The 21,927-nt window shown below is 45.6% G+C and overlaps 1 protein-coding gene and 1 long non-coding RNA gene across 2 annotated transcripts in view; both read left to right on the forward strand.

The window, feature by feature from the left end:
- LOC106588445 (glutamate receptor ionotropic, NMDA 2D) overlaps nt 1-8,758 on the forward strand; it is a 64,671-nt gene extending 55,913 nt beyond the window's left edge. The window contains exons 11-14 of the mRNA XM_014177454.2: nt 383-543; nt 1,093-1,280; nt 3,697-3,929; nt 4,742-8,758. Of these exons, the coding sequence (XP_014032929.2) occupies nt 383-543; nt 1,093-1,280; nt 3,697-3,929; nt 4,742-7,780 (3,621 nt within the window). The 3' untranslated portion in view covers nt 7,781-8,758. The remainder of the gene's footprint in view (nt 1-382; nt 544-1,092; nt 1,281-3,696; nt 3,930-4,741) is intronic.
- Nucleotides 8,759-13,428: 4,670 nt separating this feature from the next.
- On the forward strand, nt 13,429-14,083 carry LOC123730901 (uncharacterized). Its single transcript, XR_006762332.1, has 3 exons — nt 13,429-13,467; nt 13,567-13,682; nt 13,907-14,083. It is a non-coding gene; the product is annotated as an uncharacterized lncRNA (long non-coding RNA).
- The last annotated feature ends 7,844 nt before the right edge of the window (nt 14,084-21,927 follow it).

Raw genomic sequence — 21,927 nt, forward strand, 5'->3', positions numbered from 1 at the left:
AAGATCTTTGTAATAAAAATGCAAGGAGAGCAGAATTCTGTTCTCTTTGGGGGAGAAGAAGAAAATGTTTTTAAATGAGATCTAAGGAAGTTTGGTGGACACTGGGCAGCACCATGAGATGCAGCCAAAAATCACAAGAACATCTCAAAAGATAAATGCTCAACTTGTTGAGTTGGTGTTGGAGATTTGGGCAGCAATCTTTTCGAATGTTCTTGCATTTTGGTAGTTCTTTGATTTTTGACATGTTGCTTGATGTATTGTCCACCTGTCCAACTTCCTTAGATCACTATGCATGCATTACTTACGTTGTAATGTACTCTTGTCACTCAACTCTTACCCTGAATCCCCACATCAACCTCTAGTTCCTCCTCTACCCCCCCAGTTCCAGCAGCCTACTGAGCAGTACCCCCCACTCCGATTTGGCACCGTCCCCAACGGAAGCACCGAGGAGAACATCCGCAGCAACTACGCCAACATGCACAACTTCATGATCCGCAACAACCAGAAGGGCGTGGAGGAGGCCATCGACAACCTCAAGACTGGGTCAGTTTGTGTGTTTCTGAAGATGACATCCCGTTCATTTCATTGCATTCAACCAGGACCATGTTCATTAGGCACCAAACGGAAGAAAACGCCTGAAACATGGAGGGACTACCTAGACTTGTCCAATAAGAAACTTATATTTTCGTTTTCCGTTGCAAAACATTTTATTTTTAATATGTTTTCTGTTGTGTGCCCTAAAGAACATGACCCAGCATAGCAGCCTCTTAGCAACAGTTATCTCCCCATGCAGTCCTGTCCAACTGTATGTGTGTTTATGTCTCTGCTGGGGTTTATAGTGCAAACTACTGTATGAATTATGCTTACATTAGATAAAACACACACACACATCATGTTGGAAGCATTAGAGTAGATGTAACAAATTGTGCACCTCATGCAGAGGAGAGACACTTCCCCAAGACGACTTGACCACCAGAAGCTTATTCCTCACCCGGACTTGACGTACCGTGTTATTAAACCTCACATTCTCACTTATCATCTCACCCTCATCCCCTCTTCTCTTTCTCCCCTCCCTCCCTCCCTCCCCGTCAGTAAACTAGATGCCTTCATCTATGATGCGGCTGTGCTAAATTACATGGCGAGGAAAGACGAGGGCTGTAAGGTGATGACCATTGGCTCGGGCAAGGTGTTCGCCACCACGGGCTACGGCATCGCCCTGCATAAGAACACCCACTGGAAACGCCCCGTGGACTTGGCCCTCCTGCAGCTGGTGGGAGACGGTGAGGAGAGAGAAAGGAGTGGGGGAGAGAGGGGTTGGGGACAGGCAGGAGAAGTTGATAAATGTGCTGGCTTGTTAGTGGCATGCTGGCAGCATCAATCTGTCTCTGCTTTTAGTGGTGGATTGAAGTGAGGAGAAAAAAACACTTTCTGCTTCTGCTACCTTCTGCTTAATTCAGTTGAATGCTTTTCACATTCATGGTTTTACAGTTTGTCTTGCATACTGTATATTGTACAGTAGACCTACATACTACAGGTAACTGCCAAATTAGAGGAAACACAAACAAAAAGTGTCTTAATCGGGCATTGGGTCACCTTGAGCCAGAACAGCTTCAATGCACCTTGGTATAGATTCTACAAGTGTCTGGAATTCTATTGGAGGGATGCAACACCATTCTTCCACGAGAAATTCCATAATTTGGTGTTTTGTTGATGGTGGGTGAAAATGTCTCAGGCACCGCTCCAGAATCTCCCATAAGTGTAGTCTGAGACGGGTATGGCATATGGTTTACATCGTTTTCATGCTCAACAAACCATTCATTGACCACTTGTGCCCTGTGGATGAGGGCATTGTCATCCTATGGGGGCATAGTCATGGTTGCCAAAATATTGGCAAAAAAGAATGGTCTGCCCAGCATTTGTATGCATGACCCTAAGCATGATGGGATGTTAATTGCTTAATTAACTCAGGAACCACACCTGTGTGGAAGCATTTGCTTTCAATAGACTTTGTATCCCTCATTTACTCAAGTGTTTCCATTATTTTGGCAGTTACCTGTATGTTTTAGAGTAGTCCTACATACTCTGTCTTTACAGGAGGCCTGCCATACTGCAAGACAGTAAATTCATGTTGAATGTTGGATTTATTAGGGTTGGTTGTGACCCAGATTAACCCTTAACACGGACTTCAATGATGATTCTCTATTTAACATGCCTTTTAGTCCATGAGTACTTTAGGCTTAATCTGGGCCTGTGCAATCACCCCCCCCCCCAGAATGTTTCACAAATCCTTACATCATAAAAGGTCTTAAAGATTCCATATATGTATTCTCAAGTACTGTATCATACTTTGCATTGCTAATGTTTTTTTCTTTGTAATACTTTCATATTATTATTTTTTTTTACTGTCACTCATTTGTTCTGGTCCTGTGATTAGAAGGTGGTGTTATTCCTTCGGCTCGTGCTGAGGATGTCGCAGCTCTGTCTCAGCTCTGTCTCAGCTCTGTCTCAGCTCTATGTGAAGCCCTGAGTTTGGTCACGATTAAGGGTTGAATGTGAAAGAGAGCCGGGGGGTGGGGGGGGGGTGCTTATTGGAATATGATGAATAAGATTAGGAGTCTGTCACAGTTTATGATCATGCAAATTAGCATCCATTGTTAAAAAAAAAGCAACACAATTGGCAGTGAGGTATAGTGACTTCCGTGGTCTAGCACTCGTACCTGACTTTTTCCACTGACTTTGCTGATAGATACTTTAATTGAGGAGAAAATGTACTTACTATGACTGTGGTTGTCCCACCTAGCTATTTTAAGATTAATGAAATGACTGTAAATCACTCTGGATAAGAGTATCTGCTAAATGACTAAAATGTCAATGTAAAAAATGGAATCAGAAAGATCACTTTAACTCCTGACTGTGAATTCTTAGCTACACATTCTTGGAAGAATATTTTTGTTAGGTGTAGATTCCCTTTTATTTTGTTTTATTGGAGTGGATGGTTAATTCATGTTTTTCTAATCCATGTAGTTTGGGCTTTACAATGGGATTTCCAACACAGGGCAGTTAACCTAAGGTTAATATAGTTGAGTGTTTCACTGTTTTAACTCTAACGACCAGGGATTTTAAAACACACCTTAAGTAGCTGCTCTTACAATGCAGGGGGCTTTAGACGTGGCTGTCATTTCAATACATGGTGTCTGCTCTCCGCTGAGCACAAACTCTGGGTTTTCCTCCATTTCTCCTTTACAGTGTAACAGTTGTTTTTGACATATGGAACTAATGGTCTGTGTTGGGAGTCCTATTAGTCTCTGCTACCTTTCATCTGTCCAGGTCACTCTTCACACGGGAGATTCTGTATCCAGGCCATTTCCAACTTCCATCAAAGCTATGCAGCTTCTCTCTCTCCCCCTTTCCTCCGCTTCCCCCCTCTCTCTTACACACACACACACACACACGGCTTACTCTCTCACATTCTCGCCCCCCACACACACTATTTTCTCAATTTTCAGCTTTCTTTTTGCCATCATACAACAGCTCTGAGCCAGACACACTTTCACCCCTCTTCCTCCTGACCTCTCAACTATTATCTTCCTAGCTTCCCCCTTAAGGTATAAAACAATGCCTGTCCCATAACAACGGCAGATAATCCCTCCTTGTAGTTTTTTATTTCTCTCCCATCTCCTCTTCTTCCACCGTCAGATGAGATCGACATGCTCGAGCGCCTGTGGCTCTCGGGGATCTGTCACAACGACAAGATTGAGGTGATGAGCTCCAAGTTGGACATCGACAACATGGCAGGGGTCTTCTACATGCTGCTGGTGGCCATGGGGCTCAGTCTGCTGGTTTTCGCCTGGGAGCACCTGGTGTACTGGAAGATCAGGCACTGCCTGGGCCGCTCCGGTGGCATGGACTTCCTATTGGCCATCAGCAGGGTGAGTTACTGACTGAGTTATAGTGGTGGTAGTGATGCCCCCTGGTGGTGGTAGTGGTGGTGGTGGTAGTGATGCCCCCTGGTGGTGGTAGTGGTGGTGGTGGTAGTGATGCCCCCTGGTGGTGGTGAAAGGGAAAGGGCTTGGTGCATCAACACATCACAGGCTATGTCTAGGCAGTACTGTTCAAAAGGTAGGTCCTTGTACCTTGTTTTAAAAGTGACCCTAGTTTTCTCCAAGATTTCAGATGACATTGTGTTTTCTTACTGCTGCGTTCTACGTCGACGTTCCGGGATATCTCCGACTGTGACTCCCGCTTTCAATTTCACCGAATGTTGATTCACGTGCTCAACGGGCAATGTTGATTCTTGTCCATCCGATTTCTGTCCTGATAACTGAGATTTAGTGGGATGACTCTTGATTTTCAATAAGACATATTGGTATTGAATGAATCTTCTTCAAGGTGATAAAGCTGTTATGATTTACACGGCCCCGACATTCAACACACTTAACCAATAATGGTAGCCTATCAGTCTTTTAAGGCTGTAAATGATCTGCATTAGAACTGTCACAAGTTCCTCCTCCGCCCTCATTAGTATTTTGTGGTTGCAGACACCGAGGTAAGTGTATGCAGACCTCTATGGGGACACATTTCTGCTACATTTCTGCCACAACTTATGTACATATGTAACCTAGTTTTACGAGACTTTACTAGACTTGCGAGACTTTCAGTATCAATATTCTCATCTAGGGATACTGGGATGTGGAGTTTGCTAGCTGTATCCTAACTAGCTTCCCCTTCTATGTCTACACAGGGTATGTACAGTTGCTGCAGGTTTGAAGATGAAACCGTCTCTGGAGGCCTCAGAAACACACTTCCCCTATATCAGAGTGTTCCCACAATGCCACCTCCACCCCAATCCCACATCTCAGCGGCTGTAACCTGTAACACTACTCTTTCCATGGTGCAGCAGCAGCAGAGGCATCATCACCAGCAGCAACAGCAGCATGAGCAGCAGCAGCAGCAACAGCAAGCATACAGCATGCTTCCTGCTGGATCTCCTCCAACTACTGGGCACTCTGCAATGGCCCTTGGGCCATCAAACAGTCCCCTTTTGGAGGGTCCTATGCCGTGCTCCACTTTTCTGCCTCGCCATGACCGCAGATTGGCTGTGGTAGACCGCTGGAACCGTCCCAAGCCCAGCACGGACAAGCCGATTGGTGGCAGCGGTGTGATCCCAGACATGGCACAGTTTCAAAAGGGCTTGCCCCCTCATTGGGCTGGGGGAGCCAGTGGAGGGGACGGGAGTCTGGATGAATACAAGCGATACTATGGCCCGATCGATCCAGAGGGCTTAGGGGCAAATGCTGACCCACAAACAGGTGGCTCTCAAACCCCCAAAACGAACCAGAGGGGGACAAAGTCCTCAGGAATGCCACGGCTACCTTCTAAAGGACCGCCCCCTGGGCACTTCATGTCCAAGCCCCCTCTACCGCTCCCCTCATCCCCACATCCACCGCCATTTTGGAGAAGAGGCAGCCTCCCGAAAAGAAAGGGCTCCGGGGGGCCTCTGTATGAGAACATCCTCCCCTTGGGGAGAAGAGGGGGAGGGCGGTACGGAGCAAGGGATGGAGGTGGCAGGCGAGGCCGTCGCCCTCCCCCACTCCCATTGCCTGTCCCTGTCGCGTCCCCTGCCCTCACTACCCCTACCACTCCCTCTCACTCCGCCCTCTACACCTCCAGCTCCTGCTCCTCCACCTCATCAAGTTCATCCTCGTCCTCATCCTCCGTCTCCCTCTCACGCTCCAACTCACCCTCATCCTCCACCATCACATACACATCGTCCCAGAGTTTTAAGTACAGGGCTGGCAGTAGGGATGTCGAGGACGTTTATGACTCTGATGAGCTGACAGAGGAGTCTAGCCTCCTGCTAGGACGGAGAAAGGGCAAATCCCGACGCATGTCCTCTCGCTCACTGCCTTGCAGTCCACCCCCTCCGCCTGTACCACCCCGCAAGCCTCGTCTACAGTATGAGAGAGAGAGGGCTGGGAGCCAGCTAGCCCAGCTGCAGGAGTGGTGGGCCTCCTGGGGCGAGAGAGAAAGACGTAGAGGAACAGGAACCAGGGCCGAGGGGAAGGAGGAGAAACGGCATCACAAAGAGAGAGAAAGGGAGAGAAAGAGAAGGAAGAAAGGCCGGAAGAAAAAAAAGAGAGAGGAGAAGGAGAGAGAGCGGGAGCGCAAGCGGCATAAAGTGAAGAAGAAGAAGAAGAAAGAGGAGAAGGTGAAGAGAAGAGATCGGGGCAAGCGCTCAGAGCACGAGGAGGGGGGTGGTGAGCAGAGAGGGCAGCTCAAAGCGATAACGCAAGAGGCCTACTCCTCCTACCCGGCTCTGAGGCGTGACTCTATGAGGAAGAAGAGTGAAGGTTCTATCAGAAGCTACGGATGGGATATTCCAAGGGATGAAGAGAGGAGAGATAGCGAGGACAAGGAAAGAGATGATGGAGAGGACACTAGAGGCAAGGAAAGGCACAGAAGTCCTTATTCTCGCCACAGGCATGCAGGTAGGCCTTCCAGTTCCAGCAAGCAGTACCAGAGCCCCAGAAAACCCTCAACCGCTGTCAAATTCTGGGGAGCGGGAAACCCTTCGTCAGAGATTCCTTCATCTGCATTTCTACCACTGATCCCTCTCTCGTCCAGGCGCAGGAGTAAAGGCTCAGATAGAGAGGCCCTAGGGAAAGAAGGGGAGACGCGCCCCCTGTTGGGCAGGAACGAGAGAGTGGAGGTTCACTCCAAAGAAGGTCTGTCGTTTCATGAGTGGGATTCCGAAGATGAGGATGAAGATTCCGAGGAGGAAAGGAGAAAAGTGGAGCAAGAGAAGAGACGCAAGAGAAGACGAAGGACCGCATCAGAGTCCGAAAGGGAAAGCGATAAGATGGTGGGCATCTACTCAGACAACGACGGCTCCTCGGGAGAATTTGGAAAGTTCGAAAGGTACTGGGAGGGTCATGAGGGTAGAGCGGTTGGGGGAATAGGAGGGGGAGGTTGGTTTTTTGGCACGTATCCCGCCAGAGAAAAAGCCGGCAGCATAAACAGTAGGGATGGCTCGTTATTGGGCCGTGGGGAGGGATGGGGGGGAGCAGGGGGAGTAGGGGAAGGTGGCTGGGGATCAGGGAGGATAGGTGGTACACAGTGGCCTCCACCTCCATTGACACCACCAGCTCCTCGAAGATACTGGTCCGTGGACAAGCTTCCTGTGAAGGAGGAGAAGAAAGAGAAACGGAAGGACAAGGACAAAGGGCGGGGTGATGTGGCTTGCAACTGCCAATCTGCCCTCGAACATCAACACGCTCACTCTAAATTGCCCAAGGTGAGCTCTCCTAGCCAGGAGGAACTATTTCTACACTGTCAAAGCTTTGTGACTAACGCCAATTCCAAACGGCATTCCTTCAAACCCGACCGGACAAAGAATCAACCCAAATCGGGAAGCCAGTCCAACCTCAGCATCCAGCGGACAGACCGCATTCGGCAGCCTTCTACATCGCAGGCCCTCATCCCCTCCCTCCCTCCACCAACACTCCCGGCCCTTCCTGCCCCTCCCTCCTCATCCCATCCCATCCACATCCCTCCTCCGAACTCCTCCTCTTCAGTCTCGTCTCCCTCTGTAGTATCCTCCACCCCAGGCGCCCCCCAGCCGTCTTCTATGGCTTCTGCTAGTGCCAAACTCCTGTACCAGAGACTGCGCTCAGTGCCCCAGCCCCAAAGGTTACAGTCACCTCACCTGCCCCTCAAGGCCAAGAGCCTCTGCTCACGGAGGGGGTCCGCACACTTCTCCAGTGTGGAGAGCGAGGTGTGAGGCGAATCACAGACACCTACCTGGGTAGGAAACACCGACCTATTCAGACAACCTTGGGTCATGACTGTTTGGCAACCGCAGTTTTGTAACTCGGCCCCCTGTAACTCTTGCACAACCCCCATTGTCCAGTTTGAGGGAGTGCACAGCAATGTCATGTTTACTGGGGCTCTCTTCATTCTGGTCAGAGTATCTGTAAGACTACATGTGTTGTTGGTCAACTGAAATTGGTGTCAGAAGTGGGATCTCCGAAATGGGGCCGTCCTCCTGACAGGCCGCGTCTTTGGGTCTCGAAGTGAAGTGGTTGTTATTGTTCAGTTATATTTGTTCATGAGGGCTCAGGTACTCGTTCATAGGCCTCCCTACCGAGGGCTCCAATGCAGGAACATTTGACTTACACCCCTAAAACATTAACCTCCCAATGTTCCTTTACCAAACGGTTTACACCTCACAGGCCTGTGAAATCTGAGGGTCATAGTTGTGTACGTTCTATGTTTCACGTTTAGGGGGAATAGAATAGTAGCTAGCTCTCTCGGTTTTCCCCATTCACCCTCTCAAACTCATATTTGATGTTCTGTGTCTGTGTTTTACCGTGTTTGTATTCTTGAAAACAGGGTAAGTCGACTGTGACTGATCTTACACTGTGCCAAACTTCAGCGGAGCTTACATACAATGCTGTTTCATTGATACCACAGGTACTCCCCCATTCATGACCCTCTTGAGCAATACATTGCCTGCAGACCACAGTTCATGCATTTTATATTTTAAAAGGTTATTTTACTATAGTGTTATTATAAACTAAGACAAATGTATTAATTTTGACAAAATGTAAGCACTGTGCTGTACTATACTGGGTACGAGCAAAATGTTTTCAACTACCTAACGTCATTGGCAGCCTTTCCCCCCCATAAGACAGAATGTAGCCTTGACCTAGTCTGCTGCAACTATGAAGACACTATAAGATTGTACCATTTTTTTTGGGGGGGGGACTAGATGGAATTGTCAGACATGTGGCCTCACAGGTGGTCAGGATTCATTCTCTGTGTCCCAGTAACGATGTCAACATGATAGGTGCCTAAATGATGCTACCAGAGATGCGTTTGTAAATCCGTAATCAAGAGCTAGCTTGCTCAGAGCAATTTGACGGTAAAGCTGATACCTGATACCTGCCAGTTTTCCACCGACCTTTAGCGTTAGCATTAGCAACAGGAAGTTGAGTAGCGGAGAGTGAACACTGCTACGACTTTTTGTGTGTGTTGTCAGTAACCCACAAGGCTAGTTCCATCTTCTCCATATAGTCTGTTTAGCTCATTCATCTGCCAGTGACTGCACCTGAGCCATACTTCAGCTGAAGAAAAAAAGAAGAATAACCTTAGTTAACACAAAGTTGTTGTGTAAAGTTTGTCTGCATTTCTTTGAATATCTAGATATATATCGCATATATATATATATATATATATTTGTGTAGTTGGGTAGCATTAGAGTAATTGTTGTTTAGCATCTTGATATGGGGATATTGTTTTATCATTCCAGTGCCATTAGATAAGAGATGAATATTCCATGCAGAAGGAAATATCTCCTTTTTTCACCCACAATTGGGAACGCTCTTTGTTGCTAAAAGTATAGGTTTTTATTCTTAAAACCTAGTTAACCCAAGAGCGGTAGGAACAGAATGGAAGCAGTGCTTTGCTTGTTACAATCAACAGCTTGCAAGAATCCAACGACGAGGCTAACCCGTGGGCGAAATGTTACCTGCTGAGGTATTTGTACCACAATTGAACCGAAATCTCTGTCCCTTCTCCTTGTCTATTTGTTGTGTTGATGAGTGTCTGCAATTGTAAACCGTTCTATTTTTTTATTAAGTATCTGTGAATATTTCTTTCATCTCAATAATAGCATATCTATATATAATAATCTATTTCAAAGATAAGATCTTATCTGTTAAGTTTGTCTACTACATTTACAGTATTATCTAGGAAGCTGTCTTTTTTTGTCTGTCTTACCTTGTCTCAAAACCCAGTGAAATCAGAGACCAGTACCTGACTGTGTTCTTACCGACCATCGACCACGATTAGTTAACAATGATATTCGCAATGTGATGGAGGTGTGTGTCTGACGACCGTGTCACTGTAGTAGTGAAAGTTTGGGCCATGGCTGTAACACGTTATTAATAACCATTATATTATATTAGTTATTTTTTACCAGGGCATAGTCTGCTCAGTAACACCAATGAGACACTGAGCCTGGATTTCAACTGGACCAATGAGTTGAAGTGTACAGCGACTTCTTTAAACACCGAAACTCAATGTGGTCTAGCGGGCAGCAACAGGCTTTTTGTTGCGTCATGCAGCAGTATACTATCCGTGGTGAGCCATACCAGGACTGTGTCGTGTGTTCCCTCTCTGCGAACCTGCGTCTGTCGTGCTGAACTAAACAAAAACACACTGTGTTCCTCCATAATAATCCCCACTGTAGCGCCCCAGTCCAGCGCTGTCTCCGTCCGCTAACCCTGCGCGGTTTTTACTCCACACTGTGTCCAGACGGACTTGCACTGCGTCACTGTGTGAGAATCAATGTGTCATACTGGGTTAGAACACAGTGGTTACGTTGGGCTGCCGCACCACTGGAAAGACAATACTGTGCTGTACTGCAAGCAGAACAGAATAAAAATACGTTTTGGATTAAAACCTCTTCCGTCTATTTCCATTTTTCTTTGTGTCGGCGTCACAGAAGCGGGAGGGATGATTGGGAAAACGTGGAGCGAGTGATAAATCTGTTCACAAATCTCATTGAGGACATGTTGTGCAGAAGACTCTCTTTCCTTAGAAAAGTTCAAGGGTTTTATCACAGCGAGTGACACTGTAGTGGAGAGACTATAGATGAGGTGTTCTCATTCACACACACAGCTGCAGCCCATAGTTAGGGTCCACATCCAGTTCAATTCTTTTACAGCTCAAGTTCAGTTGTCATATTGCACAGGAACACACTGTGTACACATTCCAATTCAATTCCAATTCAAGTCTTACTTGCAGGTTCACCTCTCAACAATGCAACGACATTAAGAATAGAAAGGCAGTTCGTCGAAGCTCACTTCCAAAGTGTTGACTCAAATGTGTTTTTAACATGTACCAGCTCTGGACTAGGAACACTCACACACACACATACCAATTTATACGTAAGCTCATTAATGCCAATATGTCACGAATGCTAGGAATGGTGGTAGGAGTCAGGCGCAGAGAGCAGAGGTAAGAAAAAATGAGATTTATTTTTCTCTGGTACGACAACGGTCGACGCCAACACAACTGGCGTGTGAACTAAGTGACCAACCCATATACAACGGGCACACAGTCTGGAAAGAAAATAAATCAGGCAGATCGCCAGCACATCCAAAAAGCACACTGACGTAAAATAATCCCTCGACAAACCTGGGCGGGCTAAACAGGCTTAAATAACCACAAATCAAGACACACAAATAAGGAACAGGTGCAAACAATAAGACATACCAACAGAAAAGGAAAAAGGGATCAGCGGCGGCTAGTAGGCCGGCGACGACGACCGCCGAGCGCCGCCCGAGCAGGCAGGGGAGCCACCTTCGGTGGGATTCGTGACACAATAACACATTTCATTGAGATGGAACCCCTCAACAGATATTGGAGCATTTACAGTGCAGTGCATTGTTACGAGTTAGCTAGGGCCAATAATAAACACCTTAATGGATGTTGGTTGACAGCCATTTTGTGCCAGAGTGCCTATCTCCCATCACCCCTCACTGCGAGAAGGTCAGTTATCACCCACCCAGTTAAAGTGAAAAATGGTTAGATGGCTCTGTATAAGATATTGTAAGAGCAGGAATGGGATTTTGTTTTGTAAGGGGTACTGGTATAAAATATATTTTAAAATATAACATTATTTCCTCTGAATATCGAATACATTTATGTTTATATTGATTTATAATTTGTTGTTTTGGTGCTCCAGTCCGTACCTAGGATCTACTGTATTCACACTTTGCCTTTTACAGTGCATTCGGAAAGTATTCAGACCCCTTTACTTTTTCCACATTTTGTTACGTTACAGCCTTATTCTAAAATTGATTAAATCGTTTTTTCCCTCGTCTATCAACACACAATACCCCTTAATGACAAAGCAAAAACAGGTTTTTAGACATTTTTGCAAATGTCTTCAAAATACATAACTTCATCACGACATAAGTATTCAGACCCTTTACTCAGTACTTTGTTGAAGCACCTTTGGCAGCGTTTACAGCATTGAGTCTTCTTGGGTATGAGGCTACAAGCTTGGCACATCTGTATTTGGGGAGTTTCTCCCATTCTTCTCTGCAGATCCTCTCAAGCTCTGTCAAGTTGGATGGGGAGCGTTGCTGCACAGCTATTTTCAGGTCTCTCCAGAGATGTTCAATCGGGTTCAACTCTGGGCTCTGGCTGGGTCACTCAAGGACTTTCAGAGACTTGTCCCAAAGCCACTTCTGCGTTGTCTTGGCTGTGTGCTTAGGGTCGTTGTCCTGTTGGAAGGTGACCTTTGCCCCAGTCTGAGGTCCTGAGCGCTCTGGAGCAGGTTTTCATTAAGGATCTCTCTGTACTTTACTTTGTTCATCTTTCCCTCAATCTTGCCTAGTCTCCCAGTCCCTGCCGCTGAAAAACACCCCCACAGCTTGATGCTGCCACCACCATGCTTTGCCATAGTAGGGATGGTGACAGGTTTCCTCCAGACATGTCGCTTGGCATTCAGGCCAAAGAGTTCAATCTTGGTTTCATCAACACCAGAGAATCTTGGCTCTCATGGTCTGAGAGTCCTTTAGATGCCTTTTGGCAAACTCCAAGCGGGCTGTCATGTGCCTTTTACTGAGGAGTGGCTTTCTGTCTGGCCATTCTACCATAAAGGCCTGATTGGTGGAGTGCTGCAGAGATGGTTGTCCTTCTGGAAGGTTCTCCCATCTCCACAGAGGAACTCTGGAGCTCTGTCAGAGTGACCATCGGGTTCTTGGTCACCTCCCTGACCAAGGCCCTTCTCCCCCGATTGCTCAGTTTGGCCGGGCGGCCAGCTCTTGGAAGAGTCTTGATGGTTCCAACTTCTTCCATTTAAGAATGATGGAGGCCACTGTGTTCTTGGGGACCTTCAACGCTGCAGAAATGTTTTGGTACCGTTCCCCAGATCTGTGCCTCGACACAATCCTGTCTCGGAGTTCTACGGACAATTCCTTCGACCTCATGGCATGGTTTTTGCTCTGATATACAACGACAACTGTGGGACCTTTAAATAGACAGGTGTGTGCCTTTCCAAATCATGTCCAATCAATTGAATTTACCACAGGTGGACTCCAATCAAGTTGTAGAAACATCTCAAGGATGATCAATGGAAACAGGATGCACCTGAGCTCAATATCAAGTCTCATAGCAAAGGGTCTGAATACTTATGTAAATAAGGTATTTTTTACTTACATTCTTTTGAGATTTGCAAAAATGTCTTCAAACCTGTTTTCGCTTTGTCATTATGGGGTATTGTGATGTCATTATGGGGTATTGTGATGTCATTATGGGGTATTGTGATGTCATTATGGGGTATTGTGTGTAGATTGATGAGGACTTGTTTTTATTTAATCCATTTTAGAATAAGGCTGTAACGTAACAAAATGTGCAAAATGTCAAGGGGTCTGAATACTTTCCGAATGCACTGTAAGTGAAGTAATGTCTTCTCCTGTGAGATGGATGTGCATGTAGCCTATTTCTATTCCATTACTAAGGTCCTCACTTTCTGATGCAATCATCTGACAGACTTGGTATTCAGGCAGACACTCTTTGTGTGAGAGCCACAATCCAAGGCGAGGCAGACGTGATGATCTGCCAAGAAGATAGGCAACGATGGCAACTCAAGGCGAGCGCATGTCTCAGTAAGTGCTTGTGTTGTGCCTTTCACCATAATCGCCCCTTAAAATTCTCAGAATTGTTGTTACACTGCAATTACACTATACAATACAATTGTCCTTTATTGCAATACAAAAATGATATCACTAATTTCGCTAATATTGAGAGTCTACACTTAATTAATTCACAGCATGTTTATTGTGTAACATATGTATGTAATGAATGTTAATGTATTCTATTCTATGTATAGATGACAGAACACCTGTCATATTGTCTGAACAGCCTGTTCACTCTCCTGTTCCTACTACACAAACTAGAACAGAAACCAAGCCAAAGTAAACCCTGACAGTGCACAGGGGTTAAGAGACAGGAAGACAGAGAGAGACACACACATTAAGAGGAGAGGAGAGAGAGAGAGAGAGAGAGACACACGAAGAGGGGAAAATAGAGAGAGAGACATGAAGAGGAGAGGGGAAAAGAGAGAGAGAGACACGAAGAGGAGAGGGGAAAGGAGAGAGAGAGAGAGACACGAAGAGGAGAGGGGAAAGGAGAGAGAGAGACACAAAGAGGAGAGGGGAAAGGAGAGAGAGAGAGAGAGACACGAAGAGGAGAGGGGAAAGGAGAGAGAGAGACACAAAGAGGAGAGGGGAAAGGACAGAGAGAGAGTCACACACACAAAGAGGGGGGGAGAAGGCTAGAACCCAAGAAAGACATGGAGAGGGGGACTTTGACAGATAGAGAGAAGGGTTTAGAGACATGGGGGAGAGAAGGGCTTAGAGACATGGGGGAGAGAAGGGGGGTGGAGAGGTGAACACAGAGGTGGAGAGGTGTAAAGAGCATCCTGTCGGGCTGTATCACTGCTGTATCACCTGGCACAGCAATTGCACCGTCCGCAACCGCTGGGCTCTCCAGAGGGTGGTGTGGTTAGCCCAACGCATCATCGGGGGCACAGTGCCTGCCCTCCAGGACATCTACAGCACCCGGTTTCATAGGTAGGTCAAGAAGATCATCAAGGACCTCAGCCACCCGAGCCAAAGCCTGTTCACCCCGCTACCATCTAGAATGCAGAGAGCATACAGGTGCATCAAAGCTGGGACCGAGAGACGGCTTATAACACCAGGTCATCAGACTGTTGGTCACCACTAGCCGGCCTCCACCCAGTACCCTGACCTGAAGCTTAGCCACTGTTGCTAGCCGGCTAACACCCGGTACTCTACCCTGCACCTTTGAGACTGCTGCCCTATGTACAGAGAGTCATTGAACACTGGTCACTTGAATAAGGTTTGCATACTGTTTAACCCACTTTATATGTATACAGTGTACTCTAGTCATGGTTCATCCTACATAAGTACTAATGTACACACCTTTTGCTGTTCATATATTGTCCATGCTGTCTATACACACCATATATCGCGTATATTCCGGACTGACAATACTCATTCTGATATTGCTTAATTTCTTCATTCAACTTTTTGGATTGTGTGTGTATTGTTTTGTCTTGCTGGGCATTACTGCACTGTTGGAGATTTTTACTCCTCGTCCACCTAGACTTCACACATGAAAATGTTATATTCAGTTGAATATACTCCTTTAACCTCTTTCTTTTAATATATATTCGAGGAGATAAAATTGGAACCAGTTGAATAACATCCAGTCCCCTAACAAGGCCTCTGAACTGTAAAATGTTTCATTTATAGTGTAATTAAAGAAACGACATGAAATGAACATGTGATGGCCAGACGAACCGGTGGTCATTGACTATGTATGAGTTGTAATAGAGGTCTGCTGTTCTGCAGCACAGTCCTCCTCACTCCACCAGAGGGCAGCAGAACCACCAGAATGGGACCCAGGGAATCCCCCACTTACTGTACTGACCTAATGCTAATAAATCAAATGAGTGTTTAGATCACTAATTGGTCATTACTATCCTAGCCTTCTCTCCTTTTGGACTCTGTTTTTACTAAGAGCGGCTTCGGCTGCCGTCACGACCCACAAGCACCAGCGACCTCGGATACGTCGATGTTCTTGTGCTGTCCGAACACATTACATCTAATTCGGTGTTGGGAGTTTGTATGTATGAAAAACGAGGCGGAGGGTGCAGTACTCCGTTTCCGCCACCATGGAGCAAGGGGGTCCTCTTTTGCAGCAGAGCGTGGCTGTTGCCAGTGGAATGAATCACTCACCATACGCATATTCCTGGAGAACTGCCAGGCGCACGACGACGATGAGGCTAATTTCAGCCCCGTTCCCATGCCGCCTGGACGCCTTCGAAGGATCTGGCCAACGCCACCACTGAAATGCTGCGGACTCTGGCCCAGGTCTTTATCGATTCAGATACAGAAGTGATCACACATTTGGAGTTAGGTACATTTTCTCCTATGCAGGAGGGATGGGGGAAAGGGGAGGTATAGTAGGCTACAGCGTCAGATGGTAACAGTCACAGAACGATCCAGTGCTGTGCCCCCGGATAGGGTCTCACTGCACCACACTGAGAATATGAGATGCGGAGGACCAATGAGGACGATGGTGGGGTGTGAAAATGTGACAATGAGAGATATGGAGAGTGCGTACATGAGTGCACATTCTGGCAAGGAAGAGTGTGTTTATGCAGAACATGTGTGTGTGCATGTGGCAGAGCGATAAAGAAGGATATTGTGTGCATGCACGTGCATACAGTATGTGTGTGTCACAGGAGGTTGGTGGCACCTTAATTAGGGAGGACGGGCTTGTGGTAATGGCTGGAGCGGAGTGGTGGAATTGTATCTATCGAACAAGTGGTTTCCATATGTTTGATTCCATTCCATTTGCTCCATTCCGGCCATTATTATGAGCCATCCTCCCCTCAGCAGCCTCCACTGGTGTGTGTGTGTGTGTGTGTGTGTGTGTGTGTGTGTGTGTGTGTGTGTGTGTGTGTGTGTGTGTGTGTGTGTGTGTGTGTGTGTGTGTGTGTGCGTGCACATGGCAAGGGGGGAAAAGAGTGTGTTTATGCAGAGGAGAGTGTGAATGTGACAGAGAGGCGAGGAGAGTCATTGTAGGCTTGTGTTCAAGCTGGAGAGAGTGTGTGTCTGGCTATGAGCATGAGGCTGCTGGAGAGAGAGAGTGAGGTTGATTGATGATGAAAAGTAAATATGTGTGTGTGTTAACAGGCAGTGGTAGAGTGTGTACTCTGCAGTGTGTGTGAAGAAAGTGTGTTTGTGTGTGTGTGAAGATATATTTACATAACAGACAACGGAAACCGAGTATATATGTTCTGTATGCAAAATACTCAGCATACATACTTATGTAGCAGATGTCTCCAAGCAGAATAAAAATAAAGGCCCTTTGCAGTCAAAAACTTGATTTTCTGGTGTTTTATATACATTTGGGGTTGGAATAATACTCTGAAATTGTGAAAATTAGGATAATGCTGTTTTAGCGTAAGAGCTGTTTGAAAAGAGCTGCCTGAAATTTCAGCTGATTCGGTGAGATGGAATTTCGACCTGCCTGGTGACATAACCAGGGGTGGTAAATTAGTTATTAGACCAATAAGAAAGAGAGTTCCAAACCCCTCTGCCAATAACAGGTCGTTTTCAGATTTCCCCTTCCCCACTAAGACCACACCCAGACAGTCCTAGCAACATTCTGGATTGAGAAATTGCACCTTTTTTTTTTTACCATTTTAATTTAAAACAATCACAGGAAAGTATTTAATTGTTACCCAGAAATGATTTGATATTGAGATCAAAACGGCTACATTAGACCTTTAAAGTTAATGTCCCAGGTCAGCAGTCCTGGGAAGGAACTCAAGCATTATACACATACTGTATGCACTGTCCTGTATACGACAGAGAAATTGAGAGTGCAGGAAGGATAGATAACCACACACTGTCCAAAAACAAGGAGAAAACCAAAATGGAGGCTCAGATGCAAAAATCAATCTTATTTATTTAGGACATCATGCCTTAAAAAGTGGAAAAGGTGCAATTGACAAATCATCATCAGTGTCATAGCGAGGAGTGGACACACATGGCTCATTATAAAATGCTTGCCAACTACACTACATGAAATGAGAGAAAATGTATGTACGAAAGCAGAGAACGGAAGACTGATCATCCCTTGCTGTCCGGTAATATGGGGACAGTGGTATGGGTAATATATGGGAACAGGCAGATAATGAGGGGTACTTTTAATCGTTGGTCTCATAGGTGTTCCCCCCTTTAATGTTCAATGCTGGCACACTTCAGTGCTTTAATTAACCACATTTATTTAAAAAAGGAGCCTGCGTCTCCTAACAAGGCCATTAACAGTCAAGCGCCGGGGTGTTTAACAAGAACAGATTGCTTTTGCATTTTGACCTAAAGCGAGTTACATAATGTATGTGTCGAATATGTGAGTGTAAAAGAAAGTTTGTGTGTGTGTGTGTGTGTGTGTGTGTGTGTGTGTGTGTGTGTGTGTGTGTGTGTGTGTGTGTGTGTGTGTGTGTGTGTGTGTGTGTGTGTGTGATGCGCGTGTGAGTGTGCGTGTGTGTGTGTGTGCGTGCGTGTGTGTGATGGCGAGATAGTTATCTAACGATTGATTACATCTCACATTTCTTAGAGCCACCGCCGTCATTACATACTCTAAATGACATTCATAATATATCTTCATGCTCACTGATTTGATGACAATGACATATCAATCTATTAATCAGACCTGAAATCTAAATGGTAAATACTTTTGTAACATGGCATATATGAGTATTTTACTACCGCGGCCCGGGGGCACAGTCCATAAGATACCTCTGTACCTTAGGAGCAATGTTTGCAGCTCTCTCTGTTGCAGCTCTCTCTCTCTCTCTCTCTCTCTCTCTCTCTCTCTCTCTCTCTCTCTCTCTCTCTCTCTCTCTCTCTCTCTCTCTCACTAAATTCTTGGCAGTGGTGGGATCACTCCGGTGGTCTCAGGAGGCAGAGAAGGTCCGTAGCTACTTTGGAGGGACCATTCACTTTTTTCCCACAAAGGTTGGCGTCAATTCCATATCGATTTCAACTCATTTAGTAAAGAAATGTTTTTTATTTTATAGTTCCTTTTCAGTTGGTATTTGACTGGTGTGGTAGCAAGCACTGCTTTTTTTTGGGGGCGTAACCTTAAAGAATTCAACACAATTGGAAACTGTCTCGTACCAAATATTTGAATAAACTGCAAAGTTGGAATAATTATTAGGTCATTTTCAGAAAGATCTACATGAAGACTTTCATAAAACTGTCAGATCTAAACAGCCACAGACGGCAAAGTGAGGACACAGGTCATTTGGTCCTCAAAGACACGCTGTAAGGATGCCAAAAATGAGGACATGGAATCCCTATGTCCTCACAATCCCACACATGACAAAGTGAGGACTCAAGCCTCTAAGTCCTCATAAACACATTCGGAGGTCCAAAAGGCTTCTGTCACAGATGTGCCTGAGCTGAGTAGCTAGCAGCTAAAGAAAACACAGCTTCCCAGAGTACCTCTCATTTGCACAGACACCTAACTGGGTCATAGGCCAAAACCATTCTAACAGCCACTTAATATTCCTCAATAGCCCTAATGTATGTAGTCATTGAATCCATATGAATCCAGGTGCATGGAAGTGCGTTAAGGCAATACATCAGAATCAGATACATATGGATGTGTCTGGATATTATATAGAGAGAGAGAGATGGAGAGGAGTCAGTCACATTCACTGCCAATGCCCTGTAGGCTCCTGCACCTTCTGCCAATAGAACATGACTTCTGGGGCTTCTGCCCAATGCGGGAGGAAGGAAGTTGCTGTGTGTTGAAGGCTGTTTTTATGGAAATGTGTGGCGTGTGATCTGTGTGTTTGTTCATGTGTGTCCCCATTCGGATGCATGTATATGCTTATAAATATGTATGTGTTGTCTGTTCATTTCTGCTAGGCAGTACGTACACTATCTGTCAAAAGTTTGGACACACCTACTCTTTCAAGGGTTTTTCTTGATTTGGACTATTTTCTACATCGTGGAGTTACTGTGTTAGTGAAGACATCACAACCAAGAAATAACATGAATGGAATCATGTAGTAAGCAAAAAAGTGTTGAACAAATCAAAATATATTTTATATTTGAGATTGTTCAAATAGCCACCCTTTGCCTTGATGACAGCTATGCACACTCTTGGCATTCTCTCAACCTATAAGGGCACAAGGAGAGACCCAGATGCAGACACGAGAGGCAGATGGTTTGAGTCTTTGATATTTATTAATAATCCAAAAGGGGTAGGCAAGAGAATGGTCGTGGACAGGCAAAAGGTCAAAACCAGTTCAGAATCCAGGAGGTACAGAGCGGCAAGCAGGCTCGAGGTCAGGGCAGGCAGAATGGTCAGGCAAGCGGGTACGGAGTCCAAAAAACAGGCAAGGGTCAAAACCGGGAGGATTAGCAAAAGAGAATAGAAAAGGCAGGAGCACGGGAAAAACACGTTGGTTGACTTGGAACATACAAGACGAACTGGCACAGACAGACAGAAAACACAGGTATAAATACCCAGGGGATAATGGGGAAGATGGATGACACCTGGAGGGGGTGGAGACAAGCACAAGGACAGGGGAAACAGATCAGGGCGTGACACAACCAGCTTCATTAGGTAGTCACATGGAATACATTTCAATTAACAGGTGTGCCTTCTTAAAAGTTAATTTGTGGAATTTTTTTCCTTCTTAATGCATTTGAGCCAATCAGTTGTGTTGCGACAAGGTAGGGTATACAGAAGATAGCCCTATTTGGTAAAATACCAAGTCCATATTATGGCAACAACACCTCAAATAAGCAAAGAGAAACGACAGTCCATCATTACTTTAAGACATGAAGGTCAGTCTATCCGGAAAATGAGAGTTTCTTCAAGTGCAGTCGCAAAAACCATCAAGTGCTAAGATGAAACTGGCTCTCATGAGGACCGCCACAGGAAAGGAAGACCCAGAGTTACCTCTGCTGCATAGGATATGTTCATTAGAGTTACCAGCATCAGAAATTGCATCCCAGAAAAATGCTTCACAGAGTTCAAGTAACAGACTCATCTCAACATCAACTGTTCAGAGGAGACTGTGTGAATCAGGCCTTTATGGCCGAATTGCTGCAAAGAAGCCACTACTAAAGGACACCAATAAGAAGAAGAGACTTGCTCGGTCCAAGAAACACGAGTAATGGACATTAGGCCGGTGGAAATTTGTCCTTTGGTCTGATGAGTCCAAATTGGTGATTTTTGGTTCCAACCGCCGTGTCTTTGTGGGTGTACGGATGATCTCCGCATGTGTATTTCCCACCGTAAAGCATGGAGGAGGAGGTGTTATGGTGGGGGAGTGCTTTGTTGGCGACACTGTCTGTGATTTATTTACAACTCAAGGCATACTTAACCAGCATGGCTACCACAGCATTCTGCAGCGATACGCCATCCCATCTGGGTTGGGCTTAGTGGGACTATCATTTGTTTTTCAACAGGACAATGACCCAACTCACCTCCAGGCGGTGTAAGGGCTATTTTACCAAGATGGCGCTGCATTGACGTCTTGACGTCTACAATGTAGAAAATAGTAAAAATAAAGAAAAACCCTTCAATGAGTAGGTGTTCTAAAACTTTTGACCGGTAGTGTACGTGCATGACTATGTATGTATGACAGATTGTGTATGTTCACTATGCTTCACCATATTCATTAGTGCAGCATCTCCAGTACTGTAAGTATTATGAGATGTATAACAGCTAACTCACATTTCTCCAGATTGTATACGTGCTCCATGTGTTTTTCTCTCCTGTGAAGGTCACATCATCATTTATTCACTTATGCCATCCAAAGGCCTGGCAAAGTTTGTCTGTGCGAAAAAGTAGCGATTATACACTGAATGAAAATAGAAACGCAACACGCAACAATTTCAAAGATTTGACTGAGTTCCAGTTCATGTGAGGAAATCAGTCCATTGAAATACATGTATTTGGCCCTAATCTATGGATTTCACATGACTGGGAATACAGATATGCATCTGTTGGTCACAGATCTCTTTAAAAAAAAGGTAGGGGCGTGGATCAGTATCTGGTATGACCACCATTTGCCTCATGCAGCGTCTCCTTCACATAGAGTTGATCAGGCTGTTGATCGTCGCCTGTGGAATGTTGTCCCTCTACTCTTCAATGGCTGTGCAAAGTTCCTGGATATTGGTGGGAATTGGAACACACTGTCGCACAAGTCAATCCAGAGCACCCAAACATGCTCAATGGGTCGATGGAAGAACTGGGACATTTTCAACTTCCAGGACATGGGGACGTGCA

This window comes from Salmo salar, chromosome ssa27 (genome assembly GCF_905237065.1).
Source record: "Salmo salar chromosome ssa27, Ssal_v3.1, whole genome shotgun sequence".
NCBI classification, from domain to species: domain Eukaryota; kingdom Metazoa; phylum Chordata; class Actinopteri; order Salmoniformes; family Salmonidae; genus Salmo; species Salmo salar.